The following is a 17,346-nucleotide window of genomic DNA, read 5'->3' on the forward strand; positions in this document are numbered from 1 at the left end:
CCCCGCCTCTTTGCTACTCCCTTCGGTGCCTCTCTGGAAAGGATTAGTACAGCCCTGCCTCCTGAAAAGGGTATTGCTTCTAACTTAGGGGCTACACAAGCACTGCAGGTTGTGTCTGACCTCACCCACCGGCCTTTGAGTTGTCTGGGGGCAAGCCCCTGTCCTCAACATCCTCCAGCCGAGAGCAGGGCCTGGTAGGTAGGAGGCACTCCCGGCGGTGGAATGAGTGAGTGAATGAATGAAATCTAACTTTTGTAAAGGGCCAGGCAGGTTGGAGCCCTCTCGACAGTAGATCCCAGAACCTGCAAAACCCTTGTGTGTGCACCTGTGTGTGCACACGCAGCACACATACACACACACACACACACACAGGGCACAGTTGCAGGGATACACACCAGGGGTGGCCCATCCCTACAGACGCATGCGTGTATGCATCTGGTAGATATCCCATAGGAAATCCTTAGGGCCCCTCCCCAGCTAGGCTCCAGCACCACTCCCTACTTTGCACCCTCTCTAGGTCCCTGTGCCCTGGGTGTCCACACCCAGGTCCACACCCAGGTGCACTCCTCCCCAGTCCTCTACTCATGCACCCCCATCCAGCACTGTTGCCGCTGGTGGCATCTCCCACCTCCCCTCTCCCTCAGGGCTCAACTCAAGTCCTTTCCCTTCACCAAGGGTCCTGAGCTTTCCCAGCGGGCACCCCTCCAGGCCTCGCTGTTCACACTCTCTTCTACTGTCTCACCCAAGTTGCCAACCGGCTGACCTGCACCTGGGCGTACCTGCCCGCCTGAGCTAGACTGTGACCTCTGGGGTTCCAGAGCCTCTGCCTGAGGTTTCTGAATCCCTGGCACAAAAGTGGACACAGAGAAGGTGTTGTGCGCTTTTATCTGAATGGACAAACTGGTGAGAAGTGGCTTCCTAAATGGAGTGGGGGTGGCAGTGGCTAGGGCTAGGGGTCAGGGGAAGTAGGGGCACAGCCATTGTACCATTGACCCCAGCCTTGCTGAAGCTTCCAGGGGCTTTACTGGCCCACTAGAGGTCTTGAGTTGACGTGACCCCAGGCTGAAGGACAGAGGACAGCCAGAGTCCATCTGCGTTGGGAATCAGGGTGGCGGAAGTGAGAGGAAGCCAGGAATTCTGGGTGCGCCATGGGTGACTTCATCCTAGTCAGAAACTCTGGATTCTCTGAGTCCTCACTCTGGGACCGGGAAGCCCATACAGAGGAAAGGTGGGTATCGTGCTTTTATTACAAGATGACGTTGACCCGGGCCCAGTCCCCCTGAAATGGGCCAGAGACTGTCAAGACATAACTGGGTCCTTCATCATGATCCTGACCTTGTGACCCCACTTTGGAAAACAGCCCAGGGGCTTTTCTTCTGGCAGAGTGTGAGTTCTTCCGCCCAAAGGATCCTGGGCCCTCTTCCATCCCTGGCCAGCCTCTGACAGAGGTGAGATGGGGGTCACTGAAAGGTGAGACCCTACAACACCCAACCTCACCTAGACCACCCTTGAAACCAGACTCCCGCGGCCCCAGGACCTAGAAGGTTATAAAGAGAGCATGGGATCATCAGGAGGGAAGCCACTGCCTAGCCATCCCCTCCTGCAGTGGCTAGAGCGCCTGAGCGGGGCCTGGCTGTGCTCCCTCCACTTCTTTCCTCCCTGCCACGCTGCCCACTAGACCCTCCTGGGTTTGCCTCAGAGAGAGACACAGAGGCATTGCCCAAAGTGCAGGCATGGTTCCGAAACCTCAAACACGGTTTCTTCAGGGCCAGGGCAGGAAGGACTTAGCTGAGAGGGCCTTTGGGGCACTGACTTCCTCCTCAATCTAAAGGCCACAGAAAGTCAGACCCCCCTTTCCGTCCCATGCTCAGGCCCAGTCGCAGAGAGAAGATGCTCTGTGGGGCTCCTTCTCCCAGCCCCTGCAACCTGCGTGATGGTGAGACCTACTTCTGGGAGTCTGGGGAAGTGGGACAGCCCAGCACCATGACCCCCATCTGTGAGGCTGGAAGGAAACCCCTTCCCTGCAAGATGACACTCTTAGGCTCTCCTGGCATCTCAGCAGTCTCAGGAGGACTCCACGTGGGGCTCCTGGTGGCTGATGAGCGCTCACGGCTGCACCCAGGACCATGAGGAGCCATGAAATGAACACAAGGGTCTTCCTAGATGGTCATCTTTTCTCCCACACTTGAGGCATCCACCCCTATGGACATAAAATTCACATACAATATTCTACTAGTCTTGAGTGGATATCCCAGCACCTCGGTATTTTTTACACTGTGAAGTGCTCCCCATGATAAGGCTAGTCACCGTCCATCAGCATACAACATTATTGTACTCTCATTGCCTCCAGCCCCTATGTTGTATGTCTCATCCCCGTGGCTAATTTATTTTGTAAGTGGAAGTTCACACCCCTTAATCCCCTTTACCTATTTTACCAGCCCCCCACCCCTTCCGACTCTGGAAACCAGCAGTTTGTTCCTATATCTAGAAGTCCGTTTCTGTTTCATTTTGTTTGGTTTGTTCATTTGTGTTTTTCATTTTACATGTAAATGAGGTCATACGGCATTTTCCTTCTTTATCTGACTTCTTTCACTTAGCATGATAACTCTCTAGATCCATCCATGGGTTCACAATGGCAAGAGTTCATTTTTTATGCTGAGTCATGTTCCGTTGTATATACACACCACATCTTCTTTATCCGTTCATCTGTCAGTGGACACTGGGGCTGCTTCCGTAATTTGGCTACTGTAAACAACGCTGCCATAAACATCTAGGTGCATGTATCCCTTGGAATTAGTTTTTCTGCATTTTGGGGGTAACTACCCAGTAGTGTGATTACTGGATCATAGGATAGTTCTATTTTTAACTCTTTGGGGAACCTCCATACTACTTTCCACAGTTTGCATTCCCACCAACAATGACAATGGTTCCTTTTTCTCCACATCCTCACCAACACTTGTTTCGTGTGTGTGTGTGTGTGTGTGTGTGTGTGATTTTAGCCACTCTGACAGGTGTGAGCTGGTATCTCACTGTGATTTTGATTTGCATTTCCCTGATGATGAGTGATGTCGAGCATCTCTCCATGTGTCTTGCTTAGCTATCTGGATGTCTTCTTTGGAGAAATGTCTGTTCACTTCTTCTGCCCATTTTTTTTTAAATATTTTATTTTATTTATTTGACAGAGAGATCACAAGGAGGCAGAGAGGCAGGCGGAGAGAGAGGGGGTAGCAGGCTCTCTGCTGAGCAGAGAGCCTCATGTGGGACTCGATCCCAGGACCCTGAGAGCACTACCTGAGCCGAAGGTAGAGGCTTAACCCACTGAGCCACCCAGGCACCCCTTCTGCCCATTTTTTAATTGGATTATTTGTTTTGGGAGTGTTGAATTGTTTAAGTTCTATATGCATTTTGGATACTAACCTTTTATTGGATACATCATTTGCAGATATCTTCTCCCATCCTGTAGGTTGCCTTTTAGTCTTGTTAATTGTTTCCTTCCCTGTACAGAAGCTTTTTCTTTTGACATAGTCCCAATAGTTTATTTTTTGTTTCATTTTTCTTGCCTCAGGAGATGTATCTAGAAAAATGTTGCTGCAGCTGATGTCAGAGACATTATTCTCTGTGCTCTCTTCTAGGATTTTTATGGTTTCAGGTCTCACATTTAGGTCTTTCATCCATTTTGAATTTATTTTTGTGTGTGGTGTAAGAAAGTGGTCCAGTTTCATTCTTTTGCATGTTGCTCTCCAGTTTTCCAACATCATTTGTCGAGGAGACTGTCTTTTCCCCACTGAATATTCTTTCCTGCTTCGTTGAAGACTAATTGACCGTATAATTGTAAGTTTATTTCTGGGACTCCGATTCTGTTCCACTGATCTAGAACACTTGCGATTTTTTGTGTCCTTTTGATACAAGCCATACTGACAAGTATAAGGTGATATCTCATTGTGGTTTTGATTTTGCTTTTCCCTGATGATGAGTGATGCTGACCATCTTCTCATGTGCCCATTGGCCATCTGGATGTCTTTTCGGAAAAATGTCTATTCAAGCCCTCTGCACATTTTTTATTCGGGCTATTTGTTGGTTGCTAAGTTGTGTAAGTTTTTTATATATTTTAGATATTAATCCCTTATTGGATGTATGATTTGCAATTTCCTTCTCCCATTAGTAGTTGTGTTTTTGTTTTGTTGATGGGTTGCATGCAAAAGCTTTTTGTTTGCTATGGTCCCATTTGTTTATTTTAGCCTTTGCTGCCCTTGCCTCAAGAGAGCGAGCCAAAAAAATATATTGCTATGACTGCTGTCAAAGAGCTCACTGCTTATGTTTTCTTCTAGGAATTTTGTGGTTTTAGGTCTTACATTCAAGTCTTTGATCCACTTTAAATTTGTTCCCATTGTATATTCTTGCTTCCTTTATTATAGATTAACTGACCATATATGCCTAAGGTTTTTTTCTGGACTTTCTGTTTTATTCTGTTCATCTGTATGTCTGTTTTTGTGTCACTATTACGATTATTGTAGCTTGGTAATACAGTTTGAAACCATGGGTCCCAATCTTGCCAATTTGGACCTTTTTCAAGACTGCTTTAGCATTGGGGGGTCTTTTGTGGTTTCATACAAATTTTAGGATTCTTTTTTCTAGTACTGTGAAAAATGCCTTTGGTATTTTGATAGAGATTGCATTGAATCTGTAGATTCCTTCGGATATTATGGACATTTTAACAATATTCTTACAATCCATGAACATGGTATATCTTTCCATATTTTGTATGTCATCTTCAATTCCCTTCATTAATGTCTTTGAATTCAGAGTACAGGTCTTTCACTCCCTTGATTAAAGTTATTCACAGGTATTTTATTTTTTTATGTAATTGTAAATGGGATTGTTTTCTTAATTTCTCTTTCTGATAGCTTACTAGTAGTACATAGAAACAATCAATTCATGTATGTCAATTTTGTATCCTGTGACTTTATTGAATTTGTTTGTTAGTTCTAATAGTTTTTTTGGTGGAGTCATTAGGGTTTTCTATGTATAGTAGCATGTCATCTGCAAATAATAACAGTTTTACTTCTTCCATTCTCAACTTGGATGACTTTTATTTCTTTTTCTTGTCTAATTGATGTGGCTAAGACTTCCAATATTGAATAAATGTGGTAAGATTGGACATCCTTTCAGCTTTTCACCATTGATGATGTTAGCTATACTTTTTCATATATGGCCTTTATTATGATGAAGTATGTTCCTTCTATACAATTTTGTTTAGAGTTTTTATCATAAATGGATGTTGAATTTTGTCCAATGCTCTTTTTGCATCTATTGAGATTATCATATGATTTTTATCCTTCAATTTGTTAACGTAGTGTATCAGGTTGATTGCTCTGCGGATGTTGAACTGTTCTCTCCCCCTGGAATAAATGCCACTTGATTGTGTTGTGTGATCCTATTAATGTATCATTGAATTCAGTCTGCTAATTATTGAGTATTTTTGCATCTATGTTCATCAGGGATATTGTAATTTTCTTTTTTCATGGTGTCTTTGCCTGGTTTTGGTATCAGGGCAATCCCAGCCTAATAAAATAAGTTTGGAAGCATTCTTTCCTCTTAAACTATTTAGAATAATTTGAGAAGGCTAACTACTAACTCTTTAAATATTTGGCAGAATTTACCTACAAATTTACCTGTCGGTGCTGGACTTTTGTTTTGGGAGGAGTTTTTAAATTACTGATTAAATTTTATTACTTATAATCAGCCTATTCAGATTTTCTGATTCTTCATAATTCCATCTCAGAAGGTTACATGTTTCTACTTTTTAGCTTCATTGACCTTGCTGTCGTTTTTTTAATCTTTGTTTATTGCCACTCTGATCTTTATTTCTTCCTTAACTAACTTTGGGCTTTGATCATTCTTTTTCTCATCCCTTTAGGTATAAAGTTAAATTGTTTATTTGGGATTTTCTCTTATTTCTTGAGGTACACCTCCATAGAGGTATAACTATGAACTTTCCTCCTAGAACTGTTTTTGCTGTATCCCACAGATTTTAGAAAGTTGTGTTTTCATTTTCATTCATCTCAAGGTATTTATTTTCCCTTGGATTTCTTCATTGACCCATTGGTTATTTAGTAACATGTTGTTTAGCCTTTATGTATTTGTGATTTTTAAAATTTTCTTTTTATAACTGATGTCTGTTTTCCTACCATCATGGTCAGAAAAGATGCTTGATATGATTTCAGTCTTCTTGAATTAAGACTTGTTTTGTGGCCTAACATGTGATCTATCCTGTAGAGTGTTTCATGTGCACGTAACAATAATATGTATTCTGTAGTTTGGGGATGAAATGTCCTGTATATACCTATTAAGTCCATCTGGTCTAACGTGTTGTCATGGCCAATATTTTCTTGTTGGTTTTCTGTCTGGATGACCTATCCACTGATGTAAGTGAGGCATTAAAGTCCTCTACTATTATTGTATTACTGTCCATTTCTTAAAATCCATCTGAGCTTTCAAAGATAACATGAGAAATTTCAAAGCTATTTCCTTCTTTAGACAGACACTTCAGACTCTTCCTCAGTTTGTGCAAGTTACCTCTCTGGTAGAAAAGTTTTAGCAATGTTAAAATAATGCATTTCCCCTCTCTGTGTGATTATTATTTTAATAATGCCTCCCTGATGGTGGGATTTAGTCCCTGTGACTGATGACAACAGACTCAGAACACCAGAATGTTTGAGCTGGAAGGAACTGTAGATATCAAGTCAGATTCTATTTTAACAGAAAAGGTCCTAAAGAAAATGCGATATGCCCAAGGTCACAGAGCTCCATCTCAAGGGTGCCAACCCCACCTGCTTTGGAAACGACTTTAGTCACCACCTCACACCCACCCCTCCAAGATCCACAGCTGCAGCTCAGGGGCAGTGAAAGTCTTCTTGGGTCTAGGTCTGCTGCCTATTTGCCCCTCCATGGGTGGTTCTAGAACCACCCAAGGTGGGTTCCAAAGCTCCAGGAAAAAGATGTGCACAAGCTGTCTACACCCAGCTTTTTGTATCCTTTCTGTTTTGTGGCCTTGGCAATGGTCTAGTCATGTTCTCTCTACCCAGATATCTTTGCAGTTATTATAACCTTGTTATCTTATATCAGTCACTAATTATGGTTCATATTAGCCAAGGTCCTGGCAGGAAACAGATGGCACACTCAGAAGTTTAATGAAGAGAGTTTAATGGGGACCATTTACAGAGGGCTGGAGAAGCACCCAATAGACTAGCAACTGCAGGAAGCCATTACCACCCACACACCCAGAAGGACAATAAGAGGAGATGAGGTAGCAAGACCCCAGTGGGAGCTGGAGCCATGGAAGAAGGGCCACCCGGCAGGAAAAACACAACCATTGGCCAATTTACAGGGAGGAAAGGAAGGAGTGTGGAAGAAATGCCCCACCTCTCTTTCTTCCCTCCTCCTGGCTTCTGCCAGGACCTCCTGTTGGTAAAACTCATCTGGAAACCAGATGGCAAGGGAGCCCAAATGAGTTGGCGCACAGGGGATGTCCTCCCAGGTGGAGAAGCAGAGAATGAAAGGGGGGCAGCAGGAGGCACAGAGAATACCAGCACGTGGCTCATTTCCTTTTCCCATTTATTTACTCTGCCGGTAAAGTGCCACATCTGTCATCTCTCTATGGTTCTTGAGGGCCAATCACAGAGTTCCAACTGGCTGGATATTTCATGTGGCCTGATTAGACCAAGCATCAGCCAGAAATGGCCAATTGCAGGAGAACATGTTGCAGAAAATATTATTGCAATGAAGTCATGTTCTGTGAGCTTTATTTTTCATGATTCAACAAATTCTGCCCATTTAACTGCCCCAAACTCAATGTCTTCCCTTTCAAAAATGCCAAAAATACATATTTCTTCCATTTACATGAACAATGGGTGAAGCTTAATACTGTGTTGGGCTGTGTACATCACATTCATGCCTTTGTTGATCTGGCAGGAGGCCCAGGGTCAGTAAGGCCCCGGCCCAACCAAAGCTGTGGGCTGGGGGTGGTTACTAGGGTTCATCTCATATGCTAATTTTAATCACTAAATTGTTGGGCTGACCAGGACCATGAGGCTGTATCTCAGCTCAGCAGAACCATGATTGATTAGTGATGTCTGCCATGGACATAGACAAAGCTGTGGTGGTACCAGTGCCATCTTGGACCTAAACAGTTACCTAGCTTGGTTTTTGGAGGAACCTCTGTGATTTCCTCCTCTACCAACCTGTGGCTTCCCACCCTGTCCTTCTTCTTTCTTTCTCTCACTGTACTGGATCATGCTGAGTGATCCTAGCCTAGGAGAATATCCAGTCAGGTTCCCCTCCACTCTTTTAGCAAAGAACCTGACCACACTCTTCTTCACAGGCCACCACTCACGTGTACGTGACCATCGTGGACGAGAATGATAATGCACCAGTATTCCAGCAGCCTCACTATGAAATCGTACTGGATGAGGGCCCAGACACAATCAACGCTACCCTCATCACCATCCAGGCACTAGATCCAGATGAGGGGCCCAACGGCACAGTTAGCTACGCCATTGTCGCAGGCAACATCATCAACACCTTCCATATCGACAGACACACGGTCAGCAGCCGAGGGTGGGGTTTACAAGGAGGCTCCGCTGGCGGAGCAGATGTGACGTCATGGGAGGTGGGAACGGAGAAAAGATGGAGTCTGGGAGGAAAGTATGGAGGCAGCCGGTGTGGAAGGAAGCAAAGCTTAGGTGGGGTGGCAACACGGGTTCCCCATCATGGCTGAGATGTCAAAGCACACCTCCAGAGAGGGGTGGTCTGAGGGTTCCCCATGAAGAAGCTGGTCCTCGGGGACCCACTGATCCATGCTTGCCCCTTCTGTTTTCCCCCCAGGGTGTCATCAGTGCCGCCAAGGAGCTGGACTATGAGATTAGCCATGGCCGCTACACTCTGACCGTCACTGCGACAGACCAGTGCCCGATCTTGTCTCAGCGCCTCACCTCTATCACCACGGTGGGTGGCTGGGACACAGCCTCAGTGTGGGGGAGGACAGGGCCCAGGAAGCTCTAACGGGGAAGGGGCAAAGGGAAGATTGTCCAGGAGAAACTCCTAAATCCAAGAGCCCTGTCCTGGTCTTGGCAACTCAGCCAAACTTGCTGTGTGACTAGGAGGAGCTTACTGAACTTCTCTGCGTGGCTTCATCTGTCAGACAGATGATGACCCCTGCCTTCCCCCACCCCACCCTTCATGGGAAGGGCACCAACTCTGGTCAAACCAACAGAAGCTCATCTCCCTGCTCTTTCACTCGAGGACTCAAGGCAAGTCAGTTCACCTGCCTGAGCCCGGCTTTCCTCCTCCATGAAAGGGAGAGAGTGAAGGCTTGTCAGTGTGGGCAGAGCAGACCATGGGAAATGACCGTAGGGCGGCAGTAAATAGAAGTCCGGAGCATTATGCTAATATGATGATTATGTCCATAAAAAGGCTTTGACACTGACAATAACTTATCTGTAGGCATAGCTTAAAAGGCACCCCCCCTCCCTCCACAATCCCAGAGAATCCTTGCATCAGCCCTAGGAGACAGGATTATCAGACCCACTTTACAGATGAGGGAACTGGGCTCAGCTCCAGGCTAGCCGGCGTGGAGCCCCAGCGAAGCCTGTCCACCACCTCAGGTGCTCGTGAATGTGAATGACATCAATGACAACGTGCCCACCTTCCCCCGAGACTATGAGGGACCATTTGATGTCACCGAGGGCCAGCCGGGGCCCCGCGTGTGGACCTTCCTGGCCCACGACCAGGACTCGGGCCCCAATGGGCAGGTGGAATACAGCGTCGTGGATGGAGACCCTCTGGGTGAGTGGGGCCTGAGCCAGACGTGGAGGGCAGCACAATCCGGGACCCTCTCCCCAACCCCACTTAGGAGCCGTGACCTTGCACTCTCTGGGCCTCAGTTTCGCAACCCATAAGATGCCGGAAATACTCTTCTCCCCACCCCTTCTTCACAGGGATATGAGAGAACATTCTGAAATCTGAGACTAGTAGACTTGGAGGGTCACCCTTTAAGAATCGGGTAGAAAATGCCCCAGCGTCATACCCAGAGGAAAGACCCCAGGGCAGAGGAAGGATGAATATCCTTGCCCCAACCCTTCCGGACCCCAAGATGCATTCAGCACCCGGATTTTTCTGTACAGCTGGTTGCCAGGCATAGCCTTCACAGCTACTTCAGTGGTCATCCTTGAGAAGAGCGGGGTTGGCCCTGGCCTGAGCGGTTCCGCAAGTCAGTTTCCGCTCATTTCTGTAGAGTCAGAATTCCAGACTCAAAGGCTTGCTGGTGCCAGGCTGGGGACACACATGCGGGAAGGGGTCTAGGCAAGACAGTAGGGAGTAGTGGGGGCTGTGGGGCCCAAGCTTGTCTTCTGCCGGTGTGGCTATGTCAACATGCAGCCCCCAAGGGGCTAGGTCTTCCCACCTTCAAGACAAAATCTAGAAATCCAAATCTTTGTGAAACATCTGGATTTTCAATGGGCCATTCAGTAAGTATTTATTGAGCACCTACCCTATGCCAGTCATAATTCAGGTGCTGAGGATGCTGGATGGTACAAGATGGACACAGATTCCTGTCCTTAGCTCACGTTCCAGTGGGAAGACGCAGGCGACGAACCTAAGTGACTGAGTAGATAACTTAGTATATTGGGAGGTGCTAAGAGCTATGAAGAGATATAAAGCCAGGAGATGGGGCGTGCCAAACAAAAGCTGCAATTTTGAACAGGGCTCTCAGGGAGGACCTGTCCAGGGAGGTGACATTTGAGCAAAGACCTGAAGGAAAGCAGAGCGGGTCATGTGGACATCTGGGGAAGACCATTCCAGACAGAGGGAACAGCAAGTGCAAAGCCCCTGAGGCCAGAGCATGCTAAGTCGAGTGAGAGGAGGAGCAGGAAGGAATGAGGTCAGAGAGGTAGTAGCTCCAGACATTCTTGGGTCTTGCTGACCATGATGAGGACGTGGCTTTGGCGCCAAGTGATCTGGGAACCATAGGAAGGCTGGGAGCACAGGAGGTAACCAATTTGACTTAGATGTGACCAGGGCCACTCTGATTCCTATGCTCAGAACAGACCGTTGAGGCCAAGGAGTGGGAGCGGGAGGGACCATAGGAGCCTGTTAAAATCACTCAGGCTACAGATGGCGTAGCTGGGATCAGGCTGGTTTTACCGAAGGTGGTGACGGTGAGGTAGATGGCTCTCGTGTATTTCAGGGGTGGAACCAACAGGATGTGCTGACTTATTAGATGTGGAGAAAGTCGGAGATGACACCAGGGTTTCAGTCTGAGCAACTAGAGAGGGCATGACCGTCAGCCTGTGGGGAGGCTGCGGTGGGAGCAGGTGAGGGGGGAGTGGTGAGGGGAGGTGTGAGGTGGCAGGTGGGGGTTAGATGCCCAAGCCAGGGGTTCGGGAGGGATGTCTCTGCTAGGAGCTGTCAGCATAGAGATACACAAAGCCTTGAGCTGAGAGGCCTGCACCAGAGAACTAGGCAGATGAGAGCTCCCAGGATAGAACACAGAACCTGGGCTGTATTTGCAGTCAAGGCACTAAAACTCACTTCCAGAGCAAGACTTGGAGGCCCTGCTAGCCTGAGCTTGCAGGAGGTCGCTCCATTCTGTCAGTCCACCGTTTCACGCCCCAAAAATCCCTTCTCTGGCCAAGCAGCATGCCTTCCTCTCCCGAAACCAGCAGAGCGAGGGACTTTCTCTGTTATTCTCACAACCACGGAGGCTTGATCATCGCCCGGGAGTCCCTGCTCCTGTTTGGGAGGCTGCTGAAGCTTCACCAAGGGGTGGGAGCTGGGCAGGTGGCTGACCCCCTTCCTAGCAAGAGGCCCTCACTGCTCCCAGTTTTGGGGTACAGGTATATCTTTGGGGTACAGGTGAGGTACACCTATATCCTAGCACACTGCAGACAGCTCCATGCCGTGTACTTTTGGAGTCCTGAGCCAGACCTCCCGGTTAAATTGACACATGATCATCGTCAAGCCATAGAATTTAGGGTCTTGTGGGGCATCCCAGGAGACTGAGAGGCACCCCCCGCCACTGCCCAGAGGAGTAAGAAAAGTTTGGGGTCCCTTTCCCCCAGGAAGGAAGAGCCCAGAAATAACTTCGGGATCACAGAGCACCGCCCCATTTCAGGGTAGACTAGGGAAGGCTAGGGGTGTGCCTGACCAGCTCCCACAAGGCACGGGGTCCACTCCCCACAGCGCCCCCTACTTCCAGGTTCAGTGACACCACAGCGGTAACCTGAAAACCTGACATGCTATGTGTCAGGACTGCTTTCCGTGGAGAGCCGGCTTAGTGACACACCACAGGTGAAGGCACACAGTCTGGGCCCCCCTGGCTCCCAGCCCTGCAGCCGGAGCCTGGAGGGGCTCCTGTTGGTGGAGAGATGTCAGGGGCGACAGGAAGCCCTACTAGGCTCTGCAGAGGACATACACAGTCAAGCAATAGTTGGGAAACAGGCTCTATCCCTGGGAGGCCCTCCCTCTAGCCTTGGCCTTCTCGGAACCTCCAGCTGCCCCTTCCAGGCCAGCCTGCTCCTCCGACCCCTCATCCCTCCTCATCCCCCCCGCCCCCGCCGAAGGCCCCAGTTCCCTTGGGGGACTGCCTGGGCTCCTTTCCGGGTCTCTCTAATCACACCAAGACCTGCCCTGGATCCAGCACCCAGGAGGTGGACCAGGCCTTGTCCAGTCCCAGTGCCACCCTTTTATTGGCCCATTTTCCGTGTGAGGACATCAAGGCAAAGCTCAGTCACATGCCCAAGGGCACATGGGAGTGAAGTCAGGAGGCAAATGGAAAGCCTCTGTTTTTAACCTCTATCTCCAAAAGGAGTGGGATGCTGGGGAGTTCCCTGGGGGTAAGCTGCCAGGGATAATGCATCCTGGGTCCTCAGCCGCCTCCCCCTCCCCGATCTTCAGTCCGTGAGCTGATCTCACTGGGGTCTAGCCTGGGTCCAGCCCCCCAGAGCCTTAGGCCTGCTCCCTGAGTTCTCAGAGCCCCTTTCCTTCCTTCAAGAGGGTAGCTGGCTTTAGAGAAAGGGCTGGAGGCCATCTGTTCACCCATGGTCAGGGGCCCAGACAGGGCTGTGAAACCCAAAGAAAGGGAATCCCCAGTTCTTGTGAGACCTTGGAGTGTCAGGCTCAGGAAATCCTGCTTCAGATGGCTTCCACGCCTCTGGAAGGGTGAGGGGTGTGGGTGGCCGCAGAAGGGCTGTGTGTGGAGTCAGAGCAGCAGCGGCTGGGGGCAGGGACAGTGAGGTAGGATAGGAAGGATCAGGCAGAGGGAATTGTTGGCAATTAGGGCCTCCACCCTTGTGGTGCCCCTGTGTGCTGTATGTCCACAAGCAAGTCAGTGTCCCATCTGGGCTTTTCCCCCCAGGTGCCATTTGTCTCTGTCCCCAGTTCTGGGGCAGGGGGGATGCAAAGAGGCAGCCCCCCTTCCTCACATCCACCCCACCTTCCTCTCTCACCTGCCCTGCCCTTTTCCCACCCACCCAGGCTCCTATCTGTTCCCCTCCACCCACTCCCTGTCCTCACCCTTCTCTCCCAAACCTCCCATCCTGGTCTGTCTGCTCTGATGTTGGTTCTAGAAAGATCACTGTCCAATGGATACAGTGGGCTGAGACCCAGAGCCCTGGATTTGAGTACTGGCTCTGGAATGAACTTGCTGTGGGAGCTCAGACAAGGGGTCACCCTTCTCCAGACTCTCGATTCATTTTCCCGAGGACACAAGGGCCTGGATGGTCTCCGGGGTCCCTTCCAGGCCAGCCTGAGAATCTGAGGTTCTTGCCGTAGATGCTCTCAGACATCCGGCCCCCTCAGCCAGGCCAAAACAAGGACTGAAGCCAAAGGGCCAGCTGAGGGCTTTCCAAAGCATCAAAGAAAAGAAGTCAGGTCTGACTAGAGGCCAAGACGGGTCCCCAGGCCTGGCCAAATGCTGTTGACACACCAGCTGTGGCTCAAGACCAGGGCTGTATGGAGGGCCTCTGGGGCTTCCCTGACCTCAGTCACTCCTGCTCTGTCCTGTCCTATGCCTCCTCACCAGCAAGCCATCCTTTGGGGGTAAGCTTTGCCCTCTCCCACGTTTTCCAAGACATGGTATCTGGAAGGGATTGCACATCACAAAGTACCCGAGACCTCCATCAATCAGTTTCTGAGCAAGAGCGGTGAGAGTGTGTTTGTGTAGAAAGGGGCCCCCACTTTTCTCAACATAACCGTCTTACACAGGGTCAGTCCCTGCCCTGCGTGAGGCCCAGGGAAGGGACCCAAACCGGCATCTCAGGCACACTGTGGTCTAAGCGGGCCCAGGAGCACCTGCAGCCCGAGCAGCTATCTGTCCCCCTTGCTCCCACCCTGCCCAGCTCTTGGCAGGCTCCCCAAGGATCTGAAACTGGGGGCATGGGAGGCCGCGTACCCAGCTGGCCCCCCGCCCCCAGTGAGTAAGGCTCGATAGAGGAAGCAGGGAGAGGCCAAGGGCTTTCCACAGCTCCTGGCCATTCCCAGCTCACTGCAGCCTCTCCTGGGCAACACCCAGGGGAGTTTGTGATCTCTCCTGTGGAGGGGGTGCTGCGGGTCCGAAAGGATGTGGAGCTGGACCGGGAGACCATTGCCTTTTACAACCTGACTGTCTGTGCCCGCGACAGGGGGGTACCTCCTCTCAGCTCCACGGTAAGTCTCGGGGCTCCATGCCAGGGGCATGCCCTCACTGCCCCCTGAACTCTCCTTAGAGGTTTCTATTTATATGCCTACCCTCATTCCCAGAGAGGCCCCAGGCTAACCTGGAGCCAGCCCAGACCCGCAGAGCCCCTACCAGGCCGGCCAGTGCCTCTCGGGGCTCCCTGGGGCCTGGTGGCCATGGGCATTCACAGCTCTCCCCATCCCAGCCAGCCAGGCCTCTGCAACTGTCACTCTGCCCTGCCCCCGCCTCCACCCGCCACTGCCCTGGTTCTGCCTCTTTGCCCTTTCTGCTTGCTTCTTATTCTCATTTTCATCCTTGCGTCTTTTTTATTATCCTTTTCTTCCTCTTCCTCTTTCTTCTGTGATCGCCTGCACCTTTCCTTTGGCAATCCCCACCCTGACCCCTGCTCGCCTGCCGCATCTCGCACCCGTCACTTCCTCCTCTTCCCCAACACACCCCAGATGCTGGTGGGGATCCGGGTGCTGGACATCAATGACAATGACCCCGTGCTGCTGAACCTGCCCATGAACATCACCATCAGTGAGAATAGCCCCGTCTCCAGCTTCGTCGCCCACATCCTGGCCAGCGACGCCGACAGCGGGTGCAACGCACTCCTCACCTTCAACATCACTGCGGGCAACCGAGAGCGGGCATTCTCCATCAATGCCACGGTAGGGGACCCCCAGAGTTCCTTCTGAACCAGAGGACCCAGCCTTAGAGGCTTCATGCTCTGGGCACTGGGCATCTTCAGGCTCAGTTTCTTCCTTGAGCCTCTGTCCTGTGCTGGGACGTGGGAGTCTCTGGGTAGCATGGAATCTTGGATTTGCAGCCGAGCCACCTTTGGGGTCCCTGTCACCCCCAAGCCTTGCCGTGTGCAGTGAGGGAGCCAGAGCCTCAGTTCCATTTGGTTTATTATCAAGATGTACCAGGAAGTCCTCATTGTCCTCTTGGAGTCTTAGCTGCCTGCAGCCCCACGAGGTCCTCAGCGGACCTACCCCTTGCAGACAGCAAGACCCGGCCATTGGTGGACCACTCTTGCCCTGTCACGACCCCACCAGCCCATGATGGCTTTCTAGACCGTATCTGTGGCAATGTAGGGAGAGAATTCACAGTTACTCCTGGAGCTACAGGTGAAGCAGTTGGGCATCTGTGGACCAGAACCCAGAATAGGGGCCAGGTTGCTGCTCGGCTCACCAGCCCTCTGCCTCCCAGACAGGGGTCATCACCGTGAACCGGCCACTGGACCGCGAGCGGATCCCAGAGTATAAGCTGACCATTTCCGTGAAGGACAACCCGGAGAACCCACGCATAGCCAGGAGGGTGAGGCCAGAGGAAACCGGGGAGCAGGGCTGCATGCTGGAGGTGGCAGGCAGCACGCCTGGGGGTTAGAGGTGCAGGCATCCAAGGGAACCCGTGCCGGGTTCAAATCCCAGTTCTACCTGTCATTGGGTGTGTGGCTTTGACAAGAAGTGGATTTCTCTCCTACCCCATTTTCCTTCTCTTCTGCAAAATGAAGAACCTCCCCTGCCCCAAAGTTATGGAAGGGACTAGAAGGAGTCAGTATCTATACGGTCATCAGCACTGTGCCTGGCATGTGGCAAACACTCAACACCAGCTGTCCTCTTTGGTCCCCAAACCACTGATACTTGGGCACACACCACCCATCATTGCCCCCTCACTCGCCTGTCCCATCTCGCACCCATCGCTTCCTTCTCTTCCCCAACACGCCCCAGATGCTGCTGGGGATTCGGGTGCGGGACATCAAGGACAAACCCCGTGCTGCTGAACCTGCCCTTGAACAGCAGCATGGAGTGGGGGGTCAGGAAGCTGGAAGGCTAGACACACACACACACACACACACACACACACACACACCGCTGCTAGCTCTCCCTGTGGTTTTGAATAACCACCGCTCTGGGCCTGGGTCTGCTCAGCTCTGCAACAGAGATAGCATGCAGGGCTACGGAGAGGTTCTAAGACAAGAACCCAGCTGTGGTTTCTGAAAGGTACAAGGTACAGCACTGGGGGAGAGTTTGGTTGGGCCCGGACTGGGGTATCAGGCAGGCCTACAGAGTCTAAAAACCAAAAGTCATCTTCCTGCCTGAAGTCCTTTCTTACCAGGCGATGGGACATGATTAAATGCTAGTCATGTCCATCCTGTTCACTTCATAATACCTCTGGGAAAGAAGTTAGGATTCCCATTTGCCAGACCAGAAAACTGAGTCCAGATGGGGGAAATGATTTACCCAAGGCCCCATAGCAGGGCCTTGAACCCCAATCTCTGGACCCTGAGTGTGGGCTTCTTAATCCTCTACCTCTGCGCCCCGCCCCCCCACTTTCCAGCCCTCCTCCCCACTGGAGCGTTTTGCTAGAACATGGTCTACAACCTAACCCTCCCTTGTGCCTCCCTCAGGATTTTGACTTGCTGCTGATCTTTCTGGTAGACGAGAATGACAACCATCCCCTCTTTACTGAGAGCACCTACCAGGCGGAGGTGATGGAGAATTCTCCCGCTGGTAGGTGCCAGACCCACCCGGGAGTCCCTGCTTCTGGGGCGCCCCCTGTGCCCCGGATGCCTGAGGGCCTCCCTTGTGCTTGATAGGGGCCCTGCTGAAGCCTGGCTGGGGAGGCAGCCT

At 50.6% G+C, this 17,346-nt stretch overlaps 1 protein-coding gene across 1 annotated transcript in view; it reads left to right on the forward strand.

The window, feature by feature from the left end:
- Window positions 1-17,346, forward strand: part of LOC111144669 (cadherin related 23) — a 354,437-nt gene that overhangs the window by 313,587 nt on the left and 23,504 nt on the right. Inside the window, exons 38-44 of the mRNA XM_022499070.1 lie at window positions 8,381-8,602; window positions 8,884-9,003; window positions 9,663-9,843; window positions 14,567-14,700; window positions 15,172-15,381; window positions 15,923-16,030; window positions 17,124-17,226. Of these exons, the coding sequence (XP_022354778.1) occupies window positions 8,381-8,602; window positions 8,884-9,003; window positions 9,663-9,843; window positions 14,567-14,700; window positions 15,172-15,381; window positions 15,923-16,030; window positions 17,124-17,226 (1,078 nt within the window). The remainder of the gene's footprint in view (window positions 1-8,380; window positions 8,603-8,883; window positions 9,004-9,662; window positions 9,844-14,566; window positions 14,701-15,171; window positions 15,382-15,922; window positions 16,031-17,123; window positions 17,227-17,346) is intronic.

Source organism: Enhydra lutris, unplaced genomic scaffold, assembly GCF_002288905.1.
Source record: "Enhydra lutris kenyoni isolate GAN:26980312 unplaced genomic scaffold, ASM228890v2 scaffoldscaffold12, whole genome shotgun sequence".
Taxonomy (NCBI): Eukaryota; Metazoa; Chordata; class Mammalia; order Carnivora; family Mustelidae; genus Enhydra; species Enhydra lutris.